Raw genomic sequence first — 25,335 nt, 5'->3', positions numbered from 1 at the left:
ATTGTGGGGAGGAATGGGGGCCCATCAGGAGACCCTGTTGCTGACGGTCCCAGTGGGGGCAGGAGGCTGGCCACCCAGGCGAGGGTCCCGGAGAGCCAGCCTGAGGAGGGGTGCTTCCCGGGGACCCTGGGAAGGTCCTGGCCAGGGCGTTCGGACCATGCAGGGTTCAGTTACCGTAACTCTGCCCATTCAGGAAATTAGATCTGTGTTGACTTCACATTTTTAATGACACTTCCTTCCAGGGCTTTGTCATGGCAGTGTTTCCCGGTACCACGCGTTGAGTGTGCTTTCCTGGTTTCTGCATGAGGCTGGAGCCAAGAGCATGCTCAGACCTCAGGGTGCAAGTCTTTAAAGGCAGGCTGACATACACACAGGGATGCACACACACACACACACACACACACACACACACACACGACAGGCATAGGTGCACGCATGCACACCCAGACACACACATGTATGCACACACATATACATGCACACACACATGCACACGGTAGTGGTACGCTACGTGTACATAAATGCAAGCACATGCACGTGGGTGTGTGCGAATGCACACACATGGACGTGGGTGTTCATGAATGCCCACACACGGGTGTACACGAATACAGGCACCTGCACATGGGTGTACGCAAATGCACACAAATGGACATGGATATATGAAAATGCACACGCATGTACACATGCGTACACGAACGTGTGCATATGCACATGGATGTACGCAAATGCACACAAAAGGACATGGGTATATGCAAAGGCACACACATGTACACATGCGTACACGAATGTGCACATGGAGGTACATGAACACACACGTGGACATGGGTATACACGTATGCACACACACATGCACACATGCGTACATGAATGTGAGCACATGCACATGGGTGTATGCGAATGCACACACGCCCACACACATGCACATACCCAGAGCCTTCCCTCCCGGAAGGAGCTCCAGGCTCGTGAGCAGTAGCTTCCCTAAGTTCACCCTCCCCTGTCCCACACTCTGACTGTGCCTTCTCTTCCAGCACACGACCTCCCTGCCGTGGGAGCCACATCGCTATGGCCTTGGTGTGGCTCATGGTGTTTCTGACGTCTGTCTCCGGTCTGCTGCAAATGGAGGAAGGTAGGACGAAAACCCAACTGTGGTCTGTGGGTGTGTTAGGTGTTTTGGTGTTCAGTTAAACTCCATGTCAAGATCATTATAGATCCACTGGCAGCTGTAAGAGCTGATGCAGAGACTGCCCATGTGCCCCTCACCCCAATCCCGCCAATGGGATCACCTTGCAATGCTGTCACGGTACAGTCTCATAGCCAGGATACCGACTGTGATAGGGTCGAGGTGCTGAGCGTTTCAATATAGCTCGAATGCAAAGATGCATCACCTACCTTGGTCCTGAGTCATTATTCCAGTGCGAAATTGGGTTTCACCTGTGTCTCCCCTTCCTGGGTAGGGTCACGGGAAAGGCTTTGGTTATGGGCTGACCTGTGTCCCCACCAAGCTCCTCCCTGGAAGCCCTCACCCTCAGAACCTATACCTGTGACTGTGTTTGGAGATGGAGTCTTTCCAGACGGAATTAAGCGGAGATAAGGCCATCAGGGTGCGGTCCTAATGCAACAGGACTGGTGTCCTTATAAGAAGGGAACGTGTAGCCACAGACGTGCGCCCGAGGAGAAGGCCACGTGTGGCAAAGTACCGTCTCCTTGCCTTCCATGTGGCTCATACGATATTGCATCATGATGATGGGGAATAATGAGATCATTCAATGAAGGATAATGAGATTCCATAGTAACCAGAAGTAGTGAGATGAGAAGATGCTGATTACAATCCCCGAGCCATCTGTGCCCACTTCTGACTGTCACTGTCTGGTCAGACTCAGGGGACAGGGGCGGCCGATGGGCATGCAGCAGGGAATGTCCCAGGGAGCCAGTTGGAAGCCAGTGAAGCCCGGTACAGAGCACAGAGCATTGACTTAGCCTGGGTGCGGGCCCTGAGTGTGCCCAAGGCCACGAGGAAGACGGGGCTGCTAATGTCTCTGAAGGTTCGCGCCGACCTGCTGGAATGTCCGCATGGAACCCAGTCACTGTCAGGAATTTTCCGAGTAAGCGGCGGACCTGAGACAGAGGCCATCTGCATGTTTTCCACGCCGGGTTCCCATGGCACACAGACGTGGGCCGAGCCCGGGGCCCCAGGCATGATAGGTTCTCCAGCAGTCTGGGATCTTATCCACCTGGTGGTTACATCAGTCCGGAAGATGTCAGCTGCAGTGACAGCCACAAGATTTCATAACCCCTTAGACGTTTATTCCTTCCTCAAATAGGGGTGGAATTCAGATGTTTTGTGGGGGACGGAGAGGAAGGGATTGTTCTTCTGAAGGCTGCTATTTGAGTCTGCGTGGGCGGCCAGAATAAAATACCATAGCCTAGGGGGCTTAATTTATGTCTCCCAGCTCTGGAGACCAGAAGTCTGAGATCCAGGCAGGGCAGGGCTGCTGAGATCCAGGTGGGGCAGGACCACTGAGATCCAGGCGGGGCAGGGCTGTGCTCCCTCCCAAGACTCCAGGGAAGGGTCCTCCCTGCCTCTTCCAGCTTCTGGGGCTCGAGGCGTCCCTGGGCTTGCGACTGCATCCCTCCCATCTCTGCCTCCGTCTTCATGTGGCTTCTCCTCTGCATCTGTTCGTGTCCAAATATTCCCTCTTAATAAGGACACCGGTCACATTGTGTTAGGTTCCTCAGTATTCAAGAATGACCCCATCTTAATGAATTAACACCTGCAATGACCCCATTTCCAAATAAGGTCCCATCGTGAGGTCCTGCAAGTTGGGACTCCAGCATGAATTTTGAGGGGACACAGTGCGACTCAGAACAGGTCGTTTTGTCCCAGTTATTTACTCCAAGATCCAGGGTCCTTCACCATCTCCAGGAGCATTTATGGGTGAGAACTGGAAGTACTGTGATGTCTCCTGTAGAATTTTGTGGACTAGAACCCAGTCACATGGCCACACCCCATGCCCAAGGGGCTGGGAGATGTGGGATGTCTGGGAAGGGAAGGGGCTCCCCCTACTTCTCAGCCCGACACCCCCAGGTCTGAGCATTATCTTTGATTTGCCTGTCTTGTCCTGGGGCAGAGTCCGCTGCCGCCTTTGCGGTCACTTCAGGCCTGAGGGTACTCTAGGATCGCTGACCACAGGTAGGAAGTGAGCTGCTTTCTAGAAATCAAAGGCTGAAGGAGGCAGCTGATGCAATAAAATTTTCACATTTTCCCTCCCAAGCTGGAAGCCCCCTAAAGCTTCACCGTTGGCCAAATTGCATTAAGAGGGCCGTTGGTACAGTACTAGGTGGATTAAAAGTGTTAAACCAGATGCCTTGCCTTGTTCTGGTCTTAAGGAGACGTGGTTAGTCTTTCACCATTGAGTCTGAATTAGCTCAAAGATTTTCATAGATTTATCAGGGTAAGGAAGATTTGTTCCATTCTTAGTTTGCTGAGATTTCTTGTTTTGTTTTGTTTTTTAAAGATTTTTTATTTATTTATTTACTGAGAGAGAGAGAGAATGGTAGAGAGAGCATGAGAGGGAAGAAGGTCAGAGGGAGAAGCAGACTCCCCACCAAGCAGGGAGCCCGATGCGGGACTCGATCCCGGGACTCCAGGATCATGACCTGAGCCGAAGGCAGTTGCTTAACCAACTGAGCCACCCAGGCACCCAGTTTGCTGAGATTTCTTAATCCCAAATGGTTGTTAAGTTGGGTCAGTTTTTTTTTTTTTTTTTTTTTTTCTGCTTCTATGGAGAAGATCCTTAGTCTCTGGTTAATGGGGACGAATTATATTGATGGCTAAAGAAACCTTGCATTCCCAGAGTAAATCTCTTGGGTCATAAGGTGTTACCAGGTTTATGTATTCCTGGTTTTTTTTACTAATATTTTCTGAATGGATTTTGTGTCTATGTTTATAAAGGGCGTTGGTCTCGAGTTTACTTTTAATATCTTTGATTTTGATATTGGGATAATGCTGGCCTCCTAAAATGAATCAGAAAATATTTCCCGTCGCCCCCACCCTTTCTTTTTTGAACTTTTGAGCACATGATACTTTTTCTTCCTTAAATATCTGATAATTTATATACATTTATGTTATTTATAAAAATAAACTAAAATGATAAAATATACTAACATTAATATTTACTACTTCATCCTTCATATCTGTTTTAATGATATTTAATGTGTTGGCAGGACTGAGTGCAAATTTTGAAGCATAAGATTCGCTCTCTTTTTTTTTAAAGATTTTATTTATTTATGTGACATAGAGACACAGCAAGAGAGGGAACACAAGCAGGGGGAGTGGGAGAGGGAGAAGCAGTCTTCCTGCGGAGCAGGGACCCCGATGAGGACCCTGAGATCATGACCTGAGCCGAAGGCAGACGCTTAACGACTGAGCCACCCAGGCGCCCCTGAAGCATAAGACTCTCTTAAAAGGGTGTTATACACAACTGATAAATTATTGAACACTACATCTGAAACTAATGACGTACTATATGTTGGTTAATTGAATTTAAATTAAAAAAGAATCTATCAAGAATTACATTTTCAACTTAAAAGAAATTTCTCCAAATGAATTTTTTTATTATTGTGAAGGAATAAATTGTCCTTATATGTTAGAAGAAAATAATGGCAGAAACCAAAGTGTTGATATGGTTTGGTCTTGCTTATGAAACTAAGGCTGTTGATCTTGATAACTAATCACGATACTTGCAGTTTATAAACTCTGTGAACGTTTATGAAAGTCATATCCTGTAAGTTCTTGAAAGGAGCCACAGATAAAATCTCACCAAGTATTTGTTGTAGCCTTACAGACTTATTGGCAAAACATGACTCAGTAGCGCCTTGGACATGGGCAAGCAAGACTTTGATGAGAGATGTTGAGCTCTGTGGTCTGCCACTAGAGACCCCCTTTCCCAGGGACCCTGTGGCAGGAATGCGTGAGCTTTGATTCCATTTCAAAACATAACCAGATGTATGTACTCACGGAGTTTTTCCAGCAATATCAGAATTGTTCCAACAGCCCGTGAACTGTGGAAGGTCATGAATATCATTCTAAGGACCATGCCTTATATTTTCAAAGTAGAACAAAAAAAAAAAAAAAAAGGAAATGCATCTTTGATGGCCATTGGCAACCACTAGTCCCAGAATCGTTGACCTTGAGAGATGTATGTAAGCCAGAATTTGTTCTCGGTTCTCAGGGAAAGTAACATGGTCACAAAAGGTACATTTAACATAAATGGGGATGGCAGAAAGTGACCGGCTTCACCCAACTTTTGGGGTTGTTTTCCTCCATCACTGGGAGGGCAGGCTAATGAGAGGAATAAGGCGGTGTTGATTGATGGCCTCGGCCAGGTCCCAGCCATGCCTTGTCCATGTAGAATTCTGCTTCCCGAGGTTGTCGGTGAATTCGGTGGGAGGAAGTTCCATGGCGGTAAGGGTTCAAACATCCGCAGTATTTCTTCTAACTCTGACCTCTAAACATTTCAGATCCCAATGTACTGATTAAGAACCTAAGGATGGAGCCGGGAGAAAGGAGACTGACCTGGGACCTCCATGGAAATGTTTCTGAAATTATGTGTTTCATAAATTCAAAACTTATCACTAAGGTACTTCCCTGTACTTGGCACACTGGAGCTTCTGTGACTTTTGGGGACTTAAGAGCTACCAGAACCCCAGGGCCAAGTCCAGCCCAGACATCACAGAGGTGGGGGTTCTACTCTGGGCTTGGGTGTGGGATGTGGGGTCTATTCCCAGCACCACAGCTCAGGGTTTGCCACCTGGAGGATGTCCAAGATGGTGCCCCTGGAGAGCGTTGGTGAGAAAATGTGTTCAGGGATTGCGGGTAGAGAGCCAAACCCAGCTGAAAGTGAGCGCTCGCCTTCCCTCCATTTCCCGCCCCTCACCCAAACCTAGTACTGTGTCATCTTCCGCGGCTCAGGGGTCTTGAGAACTGGGGCAGATCCTATGGGTGGGCCATGGTGAGAATACAGTACTTTCACAGCTCATAGAGCCTCATGAGGAAGAGGCACCTGTCAACTTCCTTGAGAATGAATTTGCTGTCTTGAGATGATTCCTGATTTAATACAATATACGTCACAACCTGGGCCCCCAGAACAAATACCCTAGAGGAAGGGGCTCATACAACACATATTTATTCCTCCCACTCCTGGAGGCTGGGAGTCTGAGCTCCAGGTGGGCCTGAAGCTGGGAGTCTTGAGATCCAAGTTGGGGCTGAGGCTGGTTTCTCCCGAGACCTCTCTCCTGGGCGTGTAGACACACTATGTCCATTCTCTGTCCTCATGTGGTCGTCCCTCTGGGCATGTCTGTGTCCTCATCCCCCACTTCTTATAAGGACCCCAGTCCTATGGGATCAGGGCCCACCCTACTGACCTCATTTTACCTTAATCCCCTCTTTAAAGACCCAATGTCCAAATACAGCCACTTTCTGAGGTCCTGGGGTGAGGGCTTCATCGTGAATTTTGGGGGACACAATCCAGTTCATGACAAGCCTCAGTGGGATTTCACTGGAGCTTGGCCAGTTGACTCTAAACTCTGGAACAACACAGGCTACAGAAAGAACCAAGAAATGTTGATAAAGAACACTAGTGATCAGGAATTTGCCTTTCCATGATGCCTCCAAATGTGCTGAGAAGGTATGATTATCCAAAGTATCAGATTGACAGAATGCATGGATAGATTAAAGAAATGGAACAATCCGGAAGCAGAAGCATGCATTGGTGGCAGGTGGGGGTGGGGTGGATTTTAACTAAGACGATATTTCAAGTCGATATAGAAGCGATAGAGTGTTGTATGCATGAAGTCAGCACAATTTCCAAAATGCACTAAAATTAAGTTGGATTCCTACTTCACAACGTCCATGCACGTAAATTGCATGTAGGAGAGATCTAGATATTTTTTTCTCGGTACCGAAGATGTAGAAGGAATTGCTGAGGACTGTTTCAAGATACTGGACCCTGTTGTCATTCCCTCATCTGCTGTTGGTTTTCCCTAAGTTGAATTCATTTCTGTTTTGTTAACGGTCTTTGCGTTTTTGTCCAGTTTTCCCATGTATCTGTGCTACTTGAACGTTACGCTCTTGGCCAAATGGGTAAATATTGTGTTGAACCATTCGGTTTGGTGTGTTTGTCCTCAACGGAGACGGGTTCCCCTTCACAGTGGGTGGAGTCTGTCCCACTCCTGTTTTCGTGATCTGCATACATGAAGACCTCCATCCTCGGGCTGCCAGAGAATGCTCAGAGGCAGCGCTGAGCACAGCTATGGGAGGTTTGGGAAAACACTCGTCTACCCCGCATTCTGCTGTTCTGACCTTCCTTTTAGAAGCCTTTATGGAACCCGAGTTCCTCAGACAAGAGACAGTGACTGTGTTTACGAACCTCACCTGAATTATCCAAGGAAGTTTTAGATCAGTGCCGAAAACTGCACAAAGGCGCACATTTTCCCAGAGTTTCAGATGCGTTGTGTTAATATGTATTTAACAACTAGTCTGGTTGAATCTGTTACATATACGATTAACTAGATAGAGGTCTTCTTCATTTATTGATTACACTTTCCACCAACTGGGGGCGCTGGCTGGCTCATTTGGTAGAATGTGTGACTCTTGACGTCAGGCGGTCGTGAGTTTGAGCTCTACGTTGGGTGTAGAGATGACTTAAAAAGAAAGTCTTAAGAAAATAACCTTCTGCTTATTAATCCATTCGGAGCCTCACATCATTTTCTATTTATATTAACTTATTATACAATACAGGTATGAAGCTGGAATCCATCATGAGCTTGATAAGTATTTTCCTTTCATTTTTGTTCCATGTGACATTCGATTTTTATTTCCTCATTTTCCCAGCTTTTCCATGCCAATTTCTTTTATCATTTGATCCTTAGAAAAGGGTCGATTTATTCATAATGGAATTCCTTACATGGAATATTCATTTATTTATTATAAATGGAATTATTTTATAGAAATTTTTGTACAGTGTTAAACAATTAATAAACTTCACTTTTTTTCCAGAGCAGTGTGAGGTTCACAGGAAAATTGAGAGGAAGGTATAGAGCCCCCAACCCCCTGCCCCCACACAGCCACGGCCTCCCCGCTATGAGCCTCCCCACCAGATGGCACAGTCGTTACCACTGATGAACGTGCTTGGACACATCATCGTCACCCAGAGTGCACAGTTTATCGAAGGGTCACTCTTAGTGTGTGATTTGGTGACTTTCAACAAATGGAGAATGATACGTTTTTTGTTTTGTTTTGTTTTGTTTTGTTTGAACGATACGTTTTATACAGAACAATGTCACTGCCCTAAAAAAAAAAAAATCCTGTGCTCCTCACCTGTTCACATCTCCCTCCCTCTCCACCAACCAGTAATTTATAGACTGTCTCCGGTTTGTCGGCCGCCACAAAATAAATTGCTGGGGTTTTGATGAAGATTGCGGGGAATCTATGGAGCAAGTCCTGGAGACTTATGGTTTTGTTGGTGTTGTTATTGTTGCTGTTGTTGTTAAATCCGAATTTCATCAGCATGGCACTACGTGTGCTCTTTCAACAATGAATAAATGGTTCTCTCTCTCTCTCTCTCAGGCCATCGACAACAACCGTTACTGCCAGTTCCACGTACTTCCCTTATGTGAAGTGAGAAACTTCACCATCTCCTTGACCAAAGGCCCACCATTCTTGATGGGGATTCAGTATCCTCTGCAAGGTGAGCGGAACGTGTTCCTCTTTGGGTTTTGTTTGCCTTCAGTCATTGGTTGGTCGTAGGAATACAAAAACCATGACTTTTAGCTTGGGTGGACCTGCAAGGAGTGGGGGGAGAAAAGAAAAGAAGCACACAGCCCTAGGGCATCACGTCTGCAGGAGTATTTCATTCATAGGACCTACCTGAGTTGATGAAGTGTGCAAATGCATCACAGATGAGTGGTTGGTGGTGGGGGGGGTGAGGATGGGCAGGAGGGAAGGGGGTAAGGCGAGAAAAGGACCATCTGGGGAGCCCTTGGGGGAAGAGACTGTCCTGCATCTTGAGCGTGTGGGTGTTGACATCTGGCTGGAGATACCACACAACCGTGTTTTCCAAGGGTTATCGTCACGGGAAACTGGGTCAAGCCTCCACAGCATAGCTCTGTGTTTGTCCCTGTAACTGTGTGTGTGAAAGGGGATTTGCCCTTCTTTTCACCTCCTTTGCAAGTGCAGAAGGAAACCCTGGGGCGGCCGCACAACGTCTGGACTGCTGGGTGCACGATGTGGACTTCCTGACGTGCAGCTGGGAGGTGGGCAGGGAGGCCCCCAGTGATGTCCAGTATCGCCTGTACTGGCAGGAGCTGAGGTAGGTGTGGCCATGGCACGGCTGGGCTCTCCCCGGGCACATGGGGCTGCTGGGTCATTACTGGGTGCTCCCTCCTTACCGAAGGACCCACAGGGAGCAGGAGTGTCCACATTACGAAATGGATGATCGGGGGAGACACGTCCGGTGTCGTTTCAATGATGTGTCCAGATTGCCGAAACAGCTCCAGATCCTGGTGAGAGGCACAAGCCACGGCGCCAGGATCCCCTGCTTGGACCGTTCTGTCGAATTATCAGAAATTGGTGAGTACGGGTCAAGGACACGGCTCTCAGGCTGTACCCTCGGCTCTGGGATGCTGGTGTCTGAGCTGAGGGGGCTGTAACAAAATAACCCCAAACGGCTGGCTGAAATGACACGTGATTTCTCACGGTTCTGGCAGCTGGAAGCCCGACCTTAAGGGGCCCACAGATCTGGCTCCTGGTGAGGGTCCCTCTTCCTGGCTTGCACCTGGCAGCCTTCTCACGGTGACTTCACGTTGGGGATGAGGGAGAGAAAGGGAGCTCCGTTCTCTTTTGCTTATCCAGACCCGAGTCCCATCATGGGGGCCCCACCTTCATGATGTCAGGTAACCCTAATTACCTCCTGAAGGCTCACCTCTGAATGCCATCCCACTGGGGGCCAGGGCTTGTGCATTTGGGGATGACATGCGTTCAGCTCCTAGCGGTGGCTAGGAGCTCCTTGCACCTAAGGAAGTAACCCGCTTGCTTCTGGAACATTCCCATAACACAAGGGACACATGCCTCCAAGTCACAAGTCTTGGAGAGGGGTGAGAGTCGTGCCCACAGCACCTGTCACGGCCCTGCATTGATATGCCAATGGGTTTCTGGAACACAAACCCCATCGTAACAAAGCTATGTCCCCATCCATTTTCTTTAACTGGACCCCTCCCCAGATTGTGACAGCTTTCAGCCTCCGGGAGCCTGGGCCTGCCCTGGCGGGTCCACGTGGGGTAAGGAAGCACATGGCCGGCTACATGAACTGAGACGTGGTGCAGAGGGGAAAAAGGCAAGGCCTCTTGTTTGAAAAGCAGGGGGACTCTTCCTTTGTCTGTGGCCTCCTGCCTCTTGAGCTCCATGCCATGTTTTACTGGCACTGATTGGACACTGTTCCCTCAGACACGGGGCCCTCACTGGTACATCCAGACCGTGTCCGAGACCACCTGCAACTCAATGCACGCTCTCACCTGGACCCCTGTGTCCTCACCCCAGCTCCCAGCAGGGGTGGGTGGAGACAGTGGTTAGTGCAGTGGGGTGGTGGGTGTCTGAGAGCCCCGTGGGGATGCACGGAGGGGTCAAATGAGAACTGGGGGCTCCGTGTCCCCAGTGCATGCTCCATTATTCCCCAGGAACACAAACTGAAAAATGCCTGTTGTCCCCTCAAAAGACCTGTCCACATCTTGGCAGCTGTGAATGCCACCTTATGTGGAAATAGGGTCTTTGCGCTTATTACAGGCAGGCCCTAATCCGGTATGGCGGTCCCTTACAAGAAAAGGAGGGGACACAGAGGCCAACCCAAAGACAGACAGGAAGGCTATGGGAGGCTATGGGGGTGATGTGTCTGTACCCCGGGAACGCCAAGGATCCGCCAGGAGCCACCCCACGTGGGAAAGGGGCCTGGAACAGATTCTCCCTCTGAGCTTCCAGAAGGAACCAGCCCTGTGGACACTTGGGTTTCAGATTTCTGGTCTCCAGAACTGCGAGGACACATATTTCTATGGTTCAAGCCACCCGTTGGTGGTCTACCAGGCAGCCCTGGGAAATGAATACAATACCGTTACTAGCCATTTCAGCATGGCACCGGGAGAGCATGGACCCAAGCCTGGGGCCATGCGCAAGGACATCAGTCACACACAGCTCTGTGCTGCGATGGGCCAGGTTCAGGCTTGCAGGGGTGGCTGCTGAAGAGGGTCCCGGATGTTGCCAGTTGACACCAAGAGAATAGGGCCGTGGTGCTTTATTATTTCCCAGTTGGTACCTTAATAAATGATCCCAAACCGTGAGGCTTAAAGCACAGGAATTTATCCCCCAGCCCTGGAGATCCAGGTGGGGCAGGACCACTGAGATCCAGGCAGGGCAGGGCCTCTGAGATCCAGGCGGGGCAGGGCTGTGCTCCCTCCTGAGGCTCCAGGGGAGGGTCCTTCCTGCCTCTTCCAGCTCCTGCGGCTCCAGGCCTCCCTGGGCTGGTGGCCGTGTCCCTCCCGTCTCTGCCTCCATCCTCAAGTGGCTTCTCCTCTGTGTCCGTGTCTCTTCTTCTGTCTCTTACAAGGACACCTGTCATTGGATTTAGGGCCACCGTGATCTAGGAGGACATCGTCTCAAGATCCTTCCCTTATTATACCTGCAAAGACCCTGTTTTTAAACAAGATCCCATTCACAGGTTTTAGCGATTTGACATGGATGTACCATTTGGGGGTGGCCATTCCCCTCCCTGTAGAGCTCTGTAGAAAGTGACTCACGTCTCACCCTGTGCCTGGCCCTTCCTCCCACAAGGAGCCATAGGTGTACAAGGGGACCCTGCCTGTGCGTGTTATATTGTGACCAGAGTCTTTCAGCCCACAGGCAGGCAGGATGTGAGCACTCTGCCCAAAGTCGGAGGGGCTGGTGGGTAACCCTGCTCCCTCGCCTGGGCTGGGTGGCTCCTAGCAGGTGGGTTCTGGGCCGTCTTCAGGGTTGTTCCCCAGCAGGACTGACTTACCTGGCCTTCGGGGTGCGCCTGCCTTCCGGGCCGCACTCTCCTGGCCCTGCCAGTGGGCACGCCCTCCCAAGCAGGCCTCGCGCCCTGTCTCCTGCTTCTGAGGGGACAAGGCCTTTGGTGGGGTGGGGGTGGGGGTGGGGGTGGGCGTGTCCCACAGCAAGGTGGCCCCAGATGGGCAGGGCCTGGTTGGCTGCGGGGAGGAGGGAGGGCAGTTGGTTTTGAGGCTACTTTGTGGATGGATTCTGTGCATGCTGCTGCGGTAGAGGCAGGACTGAGGGAGCCTGGGGGCAGGGTGATGTCATAAATGGGGGAGGGGAGGGGGAGGAGGGCGAGGGCCCGCAGAGAGGAAGAGCAGGTGGGTTGTGGGGCCGGGGGGAGGAGACTCGGAGCTGGGGACTGCCCTGTAGTGAGCTTTCAGCCGGGGGTCCAGGTGGAAGTCCACTGCAGGCAGGTGAGGACCCAGGGCTGGGCTCCCAGTGGAGGTCAGACCTGGGCTGTAGTTTCAGACGCGGTCACGTCGGAAGCTTGGCGAAACCACGAAGTCAGGGGAGGCTGAAGGCCCGGAAGGAGGGCAGAGGGCAGAGCCCCCGAACGGGGCCGGCCAGGTGGGTCTCGGCACCCAGGAGGCGGGGCAGGACGTCCGGGGACGACCTGGCTACAGCAGGCAGGGCCTGGAGAACGTGAAGAGGACAGACGTTTCTGGGAGTACAGCTGGCCGGCCAAGGGCTTTGGAAATGGGACGCACCCCGAGCAGGGTGGGGAGCGGGCCAGGCCGCCGGACCTGGGGACGTCCAAGGCACAGACCTAAAGAGTGCTTTCCAGAAGGGTCCCAGGGTGGCTGGGGGTCTCTCCCAGGCTCTGAGCAGCTAGACCTAAGGCTAATCCGAGTGGATAGATATCTCAACGTATTTTGTCATGCATCTGTATAGATATTTTGCCCATTCTTTAACCTTGGAACGACTTTTTCCTCTCCTCCCCACCACCCTAAATTTCTATGAAGCCTGTTTTCGAAGTATCTTCTGGGAGCGGAGGGGGGGAATGTTGATTTGGTTTACTCATTCAAGTCTCTTTGTTTTTTTTCTTCCTCCTGTCCTAGAGAGATTAAGTCCACCCAACATCACTGCGATGTGTAACAAATCATATTCGATGATGGAATGGAAAGCGTCAAGCCACGTCAATCTCAGATTTGAGTATCAACTTCAAATACAAAAGGTAAATGCTTGTCCTAGCTGGCAATTCTAGATTCTCTAGAATCCGTACCCCAAAGCTTCGGGGGCAGATAAAACATACACACAAAAAAATATGAATCAAAAAAAAGTTTTTAGTCTTTTAAAAATAAACACAAATAAAAATAAAGTAAAAAAAATAAATAAAAATAAAACGTAAATTTTAAATAAAAAAATAAAAACATAAACCCTACATAAAAATGAAGAATGTTAAGACAAAAAAAAAACTGAAAAAAATTAAAGATCATGTAAGCTTTTGTATGTGTGAAAATCATCAAGAGAAAATATACAAACCCTAAAAAAAAAAATTTAGCTTTAACAAAAGAAACAATGTTGGCTATTCAAAATACAGAGGTGAAATTGAAAATGCAGGTCACAGATGGAAGAAACCAGGTGCGTATTTGTCTGTCCAAGGACTCATGTTTGGGGGGCATGAGAAAGGCTTCCAAGTCAATACCAAGAAGACAAAGAACCGCATTAAAAAAAAAGGGGGGGGGCAAGAAGTTGAAACAACCACTTCCCCAAAGATGTATTCTTGCCCCATAAACACATGAAAAGGTGCCACAGAAACACAAACCGCAGGGAGAGGCCACTCTCCCCACACCTCAGATTGGCTAAAACGACAAAGTCTGGCCAAACCAAGGGTGGGTGGGGCTGTCACCCAGTTGATTACAACACTTGCTTGTCACAAACTGGTGACCACTTAAAATGATATACGTGGCTTCTTCTTCTCTGAGATGTGTCCCTTGTGGATGAACATTCTCCGTATGGTAAGAGCCAGGATAAAGTCATATCCTTTTAAGAAAAAAATGGCACAGGCACTTTGGAAAGAGGCTTTGGTAGTATCTCGTGGAGGCAGCCATTCCCGTGCGGGGTCTGGCTCCGAGGGTAATGAAAACGTAAGCCCACCAAAGTGAGGACCTGCGTGTTCATAGCAGCTGAGTTTGGGAACAACCCAAGAGAAGAGACGAACAAAATATATCTGCTCTGTGGAGTCCGCACCCCCAGGGAAGGTCAGCCAGACTCGAGGTCCACCCTAGAGGGTCCCATTTATATACAGAAGCATAGAACATGCAGAATGACCTATAGTGAGGGACACACGTGTGCTCTGGGTGTGTGCAGGGAGGAAGGCATGACAGAGGGGCACAGGGAAATTTGGGGATGACGGGGTCGTTCCTCACCTGGAACGCTGAGGTGGTTTTATGTGCACAACATTTCTCAAAGCGCACCAAATCCTATGCTTTCAATGTGTGGTTTGCTCAAGCAAATTGTGCCTGAATAAAGTTATCTTAAAAAATGATCAAGTATGGGGGCGCCAGGCCGGCTTAGTTGGTGGAGCGTGCGACTCTGGATCTCACGGTCGTGAGTTTGAGCCCCACGTTGGGTGTAGAGACTATGGATAAATAAACTTAAAAAAATTATAAGTCTATAAGTTAAAAGAAAATGACAGAATGTTTTGAGCTAATTAGTATTTCATACTCAGTTATTAAATGTATTATGTTTCTTCTTTGTGTATTTATTTATTATTTATATTCAACTAGTGATTATACCTAATGTTTCTGTAAACCTAAAACTGCTTAGAAGGATAAAGGTTATTAATTCCATTAAAAAAAAAAAAAGACCAGGTACTTTTTAGTTAATCCCTCCTTTATACTCATATTTATATATGATATTTATATATGATATGGATCATTTAGACTCAGTCCCTGATTATTTTGTACTCGGTTTCTGTATAAACCTAAAAGGGCTCAAACAAGGGCCTTCGTCAGGGGACAGCATCAGACAGCCACCAATTTCCACTCCTGTTTTGTAGGGCAGCGATCCCGCCTACACAGAGAAGGTGAGTGTCCCCCACCGTCCCTGAACTGGGCATGACAAATGTGTTTTTCTTACTGTCCAGCTACTCCGCGGTGCCCGACTCTGTGTGGGGGCCCCGCTCGCCATCTGGCAATCTCCAGGAGTCTGTGCTGAGTGGAAACAGCTCGGAGATGAAGCTCTGTCCTCACGTGGCTTCTCCTCTGTGTCTGTCTCCACTTCTGTCCCTTGTTAGGGTACTTGTCATTGGACGTAGAGCTTCATTGATCCGGGATGAGGTCATCCCGAGATCCTTCACGTAAGCACATCTGCAAAGAAGGTCCCGACTACAGCCTCCGGGGGGAGGGGACATATCTTTCTTGGGGAACGGGGTGGGGAGGTCCCCATTCATAAGTTGGCAGGGCACAACACCTACTCATGGCACCATAATCTTGGCCTCGTTGAGGGTGTCCCTGGGTTCTTTACCTCCCCGTGATGACAGAGAACATTTTTGTTTGGACACCAAGAGCCTGGGCTGAGAAAGGTAGGGGGCTCCGGGCCCCTCTGAAGTGCAGGCATCGTCCCTGATCGAGGCCGGTCGGGTCTGCTCTCTTGGAGGGCCTGTGTTAGCTCCCCCGGTGGGGGGACACCTACCATAACTCGTGTCCCAGACTGGGGGTTTTAAAACACAGCTCTATTCTCTCCAGGTCAGGGAGACCAGACGTCCGAGATCCAGATGGGGCAGGACCTCGTTCCCTCCGGAGGCTCTAGGCTTTTCTCCCAGCTTCTGGGGCTCCTTGGCATGATGGGAGACCATCATGCACATGGTCTTCCCCCGGTGTGTGTGTGTGTGAGTGTGTGTGTGTGTGTGTGTGTGTGTGTGTGTGTGGTCTGTTGCCAAATTCCCCCTTTCCGTAACCACACTAGTGGTAATGGATTACAGCACCCCCTACACAAGCGGCCCTCTCCTTAACTGATTGCATCTCCTCCAACCCTGTTTCCAAAGGAGGGCAGCTTCGGAGGCGCTACGGGGTGAGAACGTTCACGCACGAGTTCAGGGGAGGACCCACTCCACCCGCGACAGGGCCCCGTTGTCTCCCTGCCAACCAGGAATAGCCGTTCCTTCTTTCCTTTTCAACCTCAGCTCCAGGAAAACTTCTTCCAGATTCACAATCCCGGGAACTACATGGCGAGACTAAAGGTGAAAGGTTTCTTCCGCAACACGTGGAGCGAGTGGAGTGCCCCCCAATACTTTGGTGAGTGGGGAGCCCTTTCACCTCTCCCTCATGTGCGCCGGACGCTGGGGGGGGGTGGGCACCAGTCCTGGTCAAGGAAGCACAGACCCCTCGCACGCTCAGACGGGCTCTTCATCCCTGCTCTTGGATGCTCCGCCGCCAAAGGAGCCAGAATCGAGCTCCACGCGCTTCTGTGTCCCCAAAGACGGCTCTGAAGACAACAGCTGACCCTGCGCCTTGTGCTCACCCCATGGGGGGGCAGAGAGGGGGAGGAACAAGACCCCCAGTTAGAGCCCCCATGGCTTGCTGTCAGCAGGCACACGACTTCCTCTTTTATCCAACATGGTCCCTGGCATGGCTCTTGGGCCTGATTATAGAAGGATTTCCCCCAAATTAAGAGCTGCCTTTTCTCCTTGACCTGTTCTGAAACCAGACCCTCCTCCTGGGCTCCCCCAAGAACGTCCTGTTTCAGAGGTGGCACATAGGAAACCTTGGTCATGGGGCTACTGCAATAAATAACCACACCTTGTTGGGGAGGGGGCTTAAAAGCACAGGAATCCATCCTCCTCTAGCTCTGGAGACCAGAGTCTCAGATCCAGGCGGGGCAGGACCGCTGAGATCCAGGCGGGGCAGGGCCCTGCTCCCTATGGAGATTCCAGGGGAGGGTCCTCCCTTCCTCTTCCAGCTTCTGGGGCTCAGGTGCCCCTGGGCTTGTGTCACCGTCCCTCCCATCTCTGCCTCCGTCCTCACGTGGCTTCTCTGTGTCTCTCTGTGTCCAAATTTCCTCCCTTTATAAGGACACTCGTCATTGGATTAGGGCCCATCCTATTGACTGGGACCTCACGTTTACTTGATTCCATCTGCAAAGACCCTCTGCTGTGGGCTCAAATGTGTCCCTCCAAATTCACCTGTTGAAGTCCTCAGCCCCAGGACCTCAGGATGAGACTGTATTTGGAGGTGGGGTCTTTAAAGAGGTGGTTAAGGTAACAGGAGGTCAGTAGTGTGGGCTCTGATCCCATAGCACTGAGGTCCTCATAGGCAGAGGGGATGAGGACACAGACACGCGCACAAGGACGACCCCGTGAGGACACGGGGAAAACACAGGGTCCACACGCCCAGGAGAGAGGTCTTAGGAGGAGCCCGCCTCGGCCCCGCCTGGGTCTCGGACTCCCGGCCTCTAGGACAGTGAAACCACAGGTATCTGCTGTTTCAGCCACCCTGTCTGTGGGACCTGGTTGTGGCAGCCCCAGACAACTCACAACTCCCCCACAGGGCCCCTCTGTCCCAGAGGGGAGCCTGAGGTCTTTGCAGATCGGTGCGTCAGGGGCTCCCCCTCCCGGCCAGGCTGCAGGGGAATGCTCGCGGTCTAGGACCGGGGCTCGGCTGCAAGAGGTGTGGCATTTGGGAGGTGCCCCAGCGGCTTGCGGTGGGGGCCTCAGCGTGGCGGCGCTGTGGCCGGCCCCCTGTGCAGGGGGCCACTGCCCCCTCCTGGACGCGCCCGAGTGCCTGCTCCCTGTCGGGGCGCCCCTGGGGAAGGCTTCGGGGCTGGGTGCCAGCACCAGCCCTGGGACCTGCTGACGTGCCCCGTCCACCCTCTCTCATAGTGTGCGACCTTGGGGAGGACTCACAGTGGCCCAACTGGCTGTTGACCACGCTGGTCTTGCTGGGAACACTGCTGGTCCCGGGACTCGCGGTCGTGCTGTGTGGAAGGTGAGCGCACCGCCCCCTACGACCTTGCTGGCCTCCCCGCGGGGCGCGGCGCCCCGTCCCACCCCTCCTGCCACCGTGTGCGGGTCGTACCTGCAGGACCGCGACACCCCCAGGGAGCAGCCTGCCGCCTCAAGCGTCCCCGGGGTCCTTCTGAGACATGACTCTGTTCTGGTCCCTCCCGCCCCTGGAAATCCAGAAGCTGGGGGCCGGCCCAGCACCCTCAGGACCCTCCCTCCTCAGACCCTTAGCTCGAGGGCCGGGTCTGCAGCCAGGCTCACCTGCGTGTCCCCATGTGTCCCCGCTGTTCGGCCTCGCACCCCGGCCCAGATTCCCCATCCCCGACCCCCTTCAGGGGGTGAGTCTGGGAGCCGCCTTCCTCGTCCCCCTCCTCCATCTCCGCAGCAGGCAGAGGGCCAGCGCTGGGGTCATCCTGACCTTTCCCACCGGATAGCAACTCCTGCCCCTGGGGCGCCTCCCAAATGCCAAATTGCAGAGCCCTGCCAGGTCCTGTCCCACGGGCGGGCGGGCCTCGGGGTCTGTCCCTGGGGGCTCTGGCCTCTGTCTGGCTGCACCCACGCCCCTCCCAGCCGCTTCAGGCAGAGCCGCCCAGCCCAGGGGCTCGGGCGTTGGGCGTGGATGGGCCTCCTGCTCAGGTAGGGGCCACTGGTCTGTGTGCAAGCCATGGGGAGTGGCAGGGTCCGCCCAGGCCAGCAGCCTGGGGCCGGGGGGTCTGTGGCAGGGGCTGGGGTGGGGTGCACGGGCCCCAGCGGCAGATCAGCACTCGGCCCCTGTGGACCAGGATTGCTCCTGGCTGTAGGACCTGGTGCTGGAGGCAGGCGGTAGAGACCAGCCCCCCACCCACCCCCACCCTGGGACTAGCGTCCTAACTCCAACCCAGCATCCGGGGGCCCCCGAGTTCTGTTTTCAGAGCCTGTGTCTCTGGCATCCAGTGCCCCCCAAGTTCTGGATTCGGAGCCTGCGGCTCGGTCTGGCGTCCAGAGACCCCCGAGTTCTGGATTCGGAGCCTGTGGCTCTCCCTGGCATCCGGTGCCCCCCCCCTCGAGTTCTGGGTTCGGAGCCTGCGGCTCTGTCTGGCGTCCAGAGACCCCCGAATTCTGGATTCTGAGCCTGTGTCTCTCTCTGTCCTCCAAGGTACTCAGTGTTGCAGAAGCTCTTCCCTCCTATCCCTCACATGAAAGACCCCATCACTGACAACCTTGAGGGCAGCAAGTTGGTACGTCAGGGCTTCTGCTGGCGGTGCGGTGGGTGGGTCTGGGACGGGGTGGCCACAGCCCCTCCTGGGGAGCAGGATGCTTGTGTGTTGGTCCTGGCGGGAGGCAGGGGGAGGCTGCCCGGTGACGGTCACGTGAGATGGACGCTCGCCCCGAGGCGCTCCTGCAGGCAGACAAGGCCTGGAGCCCTGGTGACCCAAGTGCCCAGGGCCGGTCAGCCTCCTGCGGTTTTTCCGGGTCGGGGTGGTACCCTCGCTTGCAAGTCTGCAGCTCTACGGCTCAGCCTGACTCCCTTGTCCCCTGCAGGTGGCCTGGGAGGCCAGCAGAGCAAGCAGGGAGGACTGCCCGGTGGCGGAGGTGCAGGTTTTGGGGGAGACATGACACGCGACCTCAGACCTCCTCGGCACACGGCCAGGTGCCCGCACAGCCTGGCTGCCGTTGGACCAACGGACGACTGTATGGGGGTGGGGTAAGGGACACCCCAGGGCACACTCCGCGGAGCCGCCACGAGCAAGTTGTGTCAGGCTCATTTTGTAAATAAACGCCGTTTCCACCCAGTCCCTGGACTCCAGGGGTGGGAGACAGCCCGCCATGGTGGGCCCCCTGGGCCCCTCTCTCGGGTCTCCTGAAATGGGCCCCATCCAGACTGCCGCTAACAAGTCGGCGGGACCGGTTGGTCCGAGTGCCTGCAGTGGCCACGTCTGGTTCTCTGACTGGTCTTCTTGCCGCGTTCAGTGTAAGCACCTGACACGGAGGGGCCGCCACACACCCCCCCGAGACGGGGAGAGCAGCACCTGGGACGCTCGGGGGGCCTGGCTGTCTGCCAACACCGTCCCCCGCAGCGTGGCCTGACTTGCACTGCCCACAGCGTGGACACCTGACACGGAGCCACGTTCGACAGCCCACTGTAAACCCGTGGACACCGCCTGCCTCACAGGAGCCTGGGTCTCCCAGGGGCAGGGCTCCCTGGACACACACCCCCCCTCGGCATTTACTGAGGGACCGCTTCCCCTTTGGAACGTTTCCTGTAGGGCGGTAAGCGAGCACCCTAACACTGCCGAACCAGCCGTGCCAGAAAGCACCCCAGCGTCATCGCAAAAATACTATTGAGACCACCAGCACCCGTGGGTATTTGGGGACCTGACAGCTAAGTAAGAAGGGCTTGGCTGCATAAATGGGACCGTTCAGCTAGCTGAGATGAACAGAGGGTGAAAACAGGTCTCCAAATCCAGTGGTTAACATGGCTCCAGGCAGGAGGCAACGTCCACCAGAACACCAGGGCTCACTCAAGTGGGTCAGAAGCTGAGGTTCCCAACGAGGCTCCTCTGTGGAGCTGGGCAGGGTAAACATGGGCATTAAGGGCACACAGTCCCAACCTGACCCCTTTTAAACTGCCTCACGACCCTGGGCAAAGTTCAAACTTCATCTCTAACTGGACACCCCCCCCACCCCGGTTGTGGCAAAAACAAGCATTTGCACCCACCAGTCTTGAAGAGGAAACTGGCCTTCCACATCCCGGATGCGCCGGCCCTGGAGAGGTTCCAGAACCCTCAGTTGGGGTCTTTCTAGCCCAGGTCCCCCCAAAGCAATGGGCTGGCTTTTCTCAGCAGGAAAACTAACTTGAATGGGGGACTTAAGAGGCCCCAGCAGCTCATGGAAGGTTAAGGAAGGTCTGTCTCCTCAAAGATCCCTGGAGCAGGGAGGCTCAGATGCCCCCAGGCTCCCTCACATTGGTCTACCACCCAAGGGGGGAGGTCCTCCCTGAGCTATGCAGGCCTGTGATGTGCCTTTCAGTTTCCATCCCCTCCCTGCTGGGGTGCTATGCCATCCCGCAAGGCTGCTAGACGACCCAACAAAAGGCAGAACGTGGCCCCAAACGTGTCTCTCACCCCAACGCCACAAGACCGCTTAGTTGAAAACAAACCACCAGAGTCTCTGTGTCCCATTTTTTATGGTTTTGCAGCAGAATGCCTGACATGACACATAATTGTAAATATTCGGTTGTGCAAAAGAGAATAGTGCTTAAGTACAAATGGAAACAATTTTTTTTTTTTTTAAATAAATACTTAAACACGACTCGGGTCCCACAAGCACCCGGACTCGAAGGTCTGTGCGGCGGAGCTGCCAGCCTGTGGACCCACGAAGACCTCCTGATTCCCCTCCCCCCCCATAATCAATACACGGAATCTGGTGCCAATGGCTGATCACAATGAGCCCCCTTTGGAACCTTCCCCAGCCCTCTACACATGATCTGGCTGGGACAAGGACCCTGGAATTTCTCGAAGATCAATGGTCCGTAACAGTTACAAATATTCTACAGGATTGCCTGGGTCCCCACGTCTGGAGGAGGAAGGTCTAGATGACTTTCTTCAACTCGTCATACAGGACCAGCACAAACGCGCCCCCCATGCCCCTCAGGACGTTGGACCACGCGCCCTTGAAGAAGGCTTTGCCCCCTTCGTCTTTGAAGATCTTCCGCCAGCAGTCGATCGTCCCCTTGTACATGATGTCCGCTGCAAGAGACAGAGACGAGAGCTCACTGGGATGTTGTTCTGGGAAGGGGCACAGAGGGAACCGCGGAAGACACGTTACAGACACCGAATCGGAGGCTGCTCTCGGAACGAACTGGATTTCTGATCACAGGGACAAATGAGGGTCTGCGCACCAATGGCCCAGGTTTATGGCCCTTGTCCAGCCCAAGATTGTGGGCAGGGAGGTGGACAGGGATGATCATTCCAGAAACTCGAGCTGCCAGCCACCGTGGAGCCCCATCTCCAGCCCTGGGGTCAATACAAGGGCTCTGGCCACTCTGAGAGACAAGAGCAAAGGAAAGGCAGGCACCCAGCAGGGCTGTGTAGGTCTGGAGCTGCCTGGAGAATTACTGTCATTGACCAGGCCCCCCGCCCCCCGCACCTGTGAAGGCAGCCCACAAAACCTTGCCCCTAAGCTCCCTGGGAAGCACCTGTGTGCTAGCTCACGCCTCCCGAGGGCTGAGGCCAAAGGGCCATTCGTTCAAGGAGCTCTCGCATTTTCTCATCTCCCAAGAACGAGCCACTGTCACCAGGACTGAGACAAGAAAATACCTCCTTTGCGCCCTGACTGCATCATCATCCGCCGCCGCACGGTGTCGAAGGGGTAAGAGACCACGCCCGCCACAGCCGTCACGGTCTGGGCGATCATCCAGCTCACCACGATGTGGGTGTTCTTGGGGTCTGGGAGCATGCCTGCGGGATCACCAGCCAGTGTTAGATCCTAGCGCTGCACACACAACAGTCCAAGACCGGTACTACCCACCCTGGCTCCACAGGGAGCTCCCAGTACCAGGTAACACTGGTATCACGACGGATTCTGCTACAGGGCCTGCTGGGGGCGGTGGGAAGGTGGAGGAACCACCCGCAGGTCCAGGACAGTCCCAGAGCCCCAGACTTAGTGCCTGGGAGCAGCTTCTCTGTATGGCAGGGATCAGACAAGCCCGGAGAAGCACACACACCACACGTGAGGCTGTTCTGTTGCAGACACCCCAGCCCTCGACGCTAGCACGCCTAGGCTCGCTTTTGGGGTGTCAACAGTGCACCCTGAAATTCATGTTAAAGCCCCAACACAAGGACACACTGACCTTTGGCTGTGTCGTAGACGCCAAAGTATGCCGCCCGGTAGATGATGATGCCCTGCACCGAAACGTTGAAACCCTGGTACAGGCCCCGTATGCCGTCGGACTTGGTGATCTTCACCAGACAGTCTCCCAGGCCCTTGAACTCCCGCTCGGTGCCGGACTTGCCCACGTCCGCGGCCAGACGGGTTCTGGCGAAATCCAGGGGGTAGACGAAGCAGAGCGAGGTGGCTCCGGCGGCCCCACCCGAGGCCAGGTTGCCGGCAAAATACCTCCAGAATTGCGTGTGCTTGTCCACGCCCCCCAGGAAGATCTGCTTATACTTATCCTTGAAGGCGAAGTTGAGCGCTTGCGTGGGGAAGTAGCGGATGACGTTGGCCAGGTTGCCCCTCCAGAAGGACAGCACGCCCTGCTCTTTGGGGATGCGCACGATGCAGTCCACGATGCCCTTGTATTGCTTGTCGGCGGCGATCTGCTTGCTGGCGTGCTGCACCTGCAGGACGGACGGACAGGCTCGCAAGAGGGCGTCCACCCGGTACCCGCAGCCGTCCCTAGGGAACTACTCCGTGCATCTGAGCGCGCTGGCTGGTCGGGAGAGCTCACAGCCCGGGAAACCCGTTTACCGAGCTCGTAAACGGCGCCGCCGCAACAATGTCGCTACCGGAACGCTTTGCAACAATGTTGCCACCGGCGCACTCCCTCGGGTTTGCAGCCGCGCAAACCCGTTCAGAGCGAGGACAAGACCCGGCGAGCGACCAAGGCGGCAGCAGCGGGGCTCCCGCGGTCCGTTCGCCCCCGGCGGTGGGGTTGGGGGGCTCCGGTCCCGGGAGCACGCGCGAAGGACCCCTTCCGGCCCCACCCGCGCGTGCGCGCCCGAGGCCCCACCCCCGCGCATGCGGCAGCCCCCACGTGACGCGCGGCCGGCCCCGGAACCCGGCGGCGCGCGGACAAAGCGGCGCGTCCTCCCACTTCCGGCGCCCGCGCGCCTGGCCGGTCCCGGTGCACGCGGCCGGCCCGCCCTGCTCTCACCGACCCTCCTGCAGCCCCGGCAGCCCGGCCCCGGGCCCCCCGAGCGCGCGCGGCCCGCCCCGCACCTGCAGCAGCAGCTTGACCCGCTCGATCGGGGCCACGGCCGTCTTGGAGATGGCGGCCGCGATGCCTCCGGCTAGGAAGTCCTTGGCGAAGGAGATGGCCTGCTCCGTCATGGTGGCGGCGCAGCGGGCGGACAGCGGAGTGCAGGCGCGGAGAGCCGGAGTGTGGGCGCTGCTGGCTCAGCGCTGCCGCCGCCGGGACCGAAAAGACGGGGCGGCCAGCGCGCAGCCGCTAAGGGCCCGACGCCCCGCCCCGCGCCCCCGCCCGCCGCGCCCATTGGCTGCGCCGCGCCCCCGCGGGCTGCCGGGAGCCGCGCCGCGCCCCGCCCCGCGCCCGCCAGCGCCGCGCCCATTGGCCGCGTCCCTGCTGCGGCCCCGCCCCTTCCCGCGCGCCGCGCCTCGGGGCATGGCGGGAGCGGGGCCCCGCCCATGCGCCGTACGGGGCGGGGGGGGGGGCTCGGCCGCCACCGTGACCTTGTCAAGGTTACCGTGGGGCCCGGGCGCGCGCAGCGGACGGAAAAAGGCCGGGTGTCGCTGGGTCCCGGCGCCCGGGCTCCTTCCAAACCGCTGGAAGAGGCTCGCCCCGCTGACCTCCGAGGTCCGGTTGTCACCCCCGGGCTCGCCCCGAACACCCCCGACCCCGAGCCCCTGGCCCATCTCGCTGACCGACGCCCGACCGCGACCCCTGAGCTCGCCCCGAACACGCCCCACCCCCGATTTCCGGCCGTCACCCCTTGGTTTTTTCTGCGGACCCCCGAGGTCAGGTCGCGACCCCCGGACTCGCCCTGAACACGCCCCACCCCCAATTCCCGGCCGTCACCCCTTGGTTTTCCCTGCTGACCCCCGGCCTCGCCCCGAACACCCCCGACCCTCTCCCTGGCCCATCTCGCTGACCGACGCCCGACCGCGACCCCCCAGCTCGCCCCGAACACCACCCTCGATTCCCGACCGCAGCCCCTTGGCGCTCCCTGCTCACCCCCGAGGTCAGGTCGCGACCCTCTGGCTCGCCCCGAAGACCCCCGACCCCCAGCCCCTGGCCTATCTCTCTGACCGACGCCCGACCGAGACCCCCGAGCTCGCCCAGATCACCCCCGCACCCGCCATCCCCAGCCGCTACCCTGTGGCTCTCGCTGCTGACCTTCGAGGTCAGGTCACGACCTTCAGGCTCGCCCTAAAGACGCCTGAGGTCAGGTCGCCAGCCACCCCCCGCGCTCACCCCAAAGATCCGTGGGCTCCACCGTTGGCTCCCGGACCCGTCCTTCACCTAGACCTCCAGAACAGCCGGAGGGCCCCCCTCTCCACTGACACATCTCGAGACACACCCCTGCCCCAGAGACCCCAGACCATCCCGGGTCCG

The 25,335-nt window shown here is 54.7% G+C and overlaps 2 protein-coding genes across 2 annotated transcripts in view; one reads left to right on the top strand and one right to left on the bottom strand.

The window, feature by feature from the left end:
* Window positions 1-19,837, top strand: part of IL3RA (interleukin 3 receptor subunit alpha) — a 55,622-nt gene extending 35,785 nt beyond the window's left edge. Inside the window, exons 19-29 of the mRNA XM_088028587.1 lie at window positions 1,029-1,126; window positions 5,521-5,639; window positions 8,627-8,747; window positions 9,236-9,368; window positions 9,453-9,628; window positions 13,177-13,292; window positions 15,120-15,146; window positions 16,245-16,356; window positions 17,940-18,045; window positions 19,198-19,279; window positions 19,584-19,837. Coding sequence (XP_087884713.1) covers window positions 1,029-1,126; window positions 5,521-5,639; window positions 8,627-8,747; window positions 9,236-9,368; window positions 9,453-9,628; window positions 13,177-13,292; window positions 15,120-15,146; window positions 16,245-16,356; window positions 17,940-18,045; window positions 19,198-19,279; window positions 19,584-19,658 — 1,165 coding nt within the window. The 3' untranslated portion in view covers window positions 19,659-19,837. The remainder of the gene's footprint in view (window positions 1-1,028; window positions 1,127-5,520; window positions 5,640-8,626; window positions 8,748-9,235; window positions 9,369-9,452; window positions 9,629-13,176; window positions 13,293-15,119; window positions 15,147-16,244; window positions 16,357-17,939; window positions 18,046-19,197; window positions 19,280-19,583) is intronic.
* A 1,372-nt stretch (window positions 19,838-21,209) lies between these two features.
* Window positions 21,210-24,205, bottom strand: SLC25A6 (solute carrier family 25 member 6). Its single transcript, XM_028114990.2, has 4 exons — window positions 23,982-24,205; window positions 22,894-23,380; window positions 22,361-22,501; window positions 21,210-21,790 (listed from the first exon to the last, which is right to left on the bottom strand). The coding sequence occupies exons 1-4, from the start codon at window positions 24,090-24,092 to the stop codon at window positions 21,633-21,635; spliced, it is 897 nt and encodes a 298-aa protein (XP_027970791.1). The 5' UTR covers window positions 24,093-24,205; the 3' UTR covers window positions 21,210-21,632.
* Between the last annotated feature and the right edge of the window lie 1,130 nt (window positions 24,206-25,335).

This window comes from Eumetopias jubatus, unplaced genomic scaffold (genome assembly GCF_037043125.1).
Source record: "Eumetopias jubatus isolate StellerSeaLion01/CBP00866 unplaced genomic scaffold, mEumJub1_p1.0 scaffold_11, whole genome shotgun sequence".
In the NCBI taxonomy this organism is placed as follows: Eukaryota; Metazoa; Chordata; class Mammalia; order Carnivora; family Otariidae; genus Eumetopias; species Eumetopias jubatus.
Note: the sequence above shows the minus strand (reverse complement) of the source record. Positions and strands in the feature narration are given on the sequence as shown.

Coding starts and splice junctions, on each gene's coding strand:
- SLC25A6 (XM_028114990.2), bottom strand. CDS start 24,092: ATGACGGAGCAGGCCATCTCCTTCGCCAAGGACTTCCTAGCCGGAGGC. Junction 23,381..23,981: donor GGGTCAAGCTGCTGCTGCAG/GTGCGGGGCGGG, acceptor TCCGTCCTGCAG/GTGCAGCACGCCAGCAAGCA. Junction 22,502..22,893: donor CGTCTACGACACAGCCAAAG/GTCAGTGTGTCC, acceptor GTGATCCCGCAG/GCATGCTCCCAGACCCCAAG.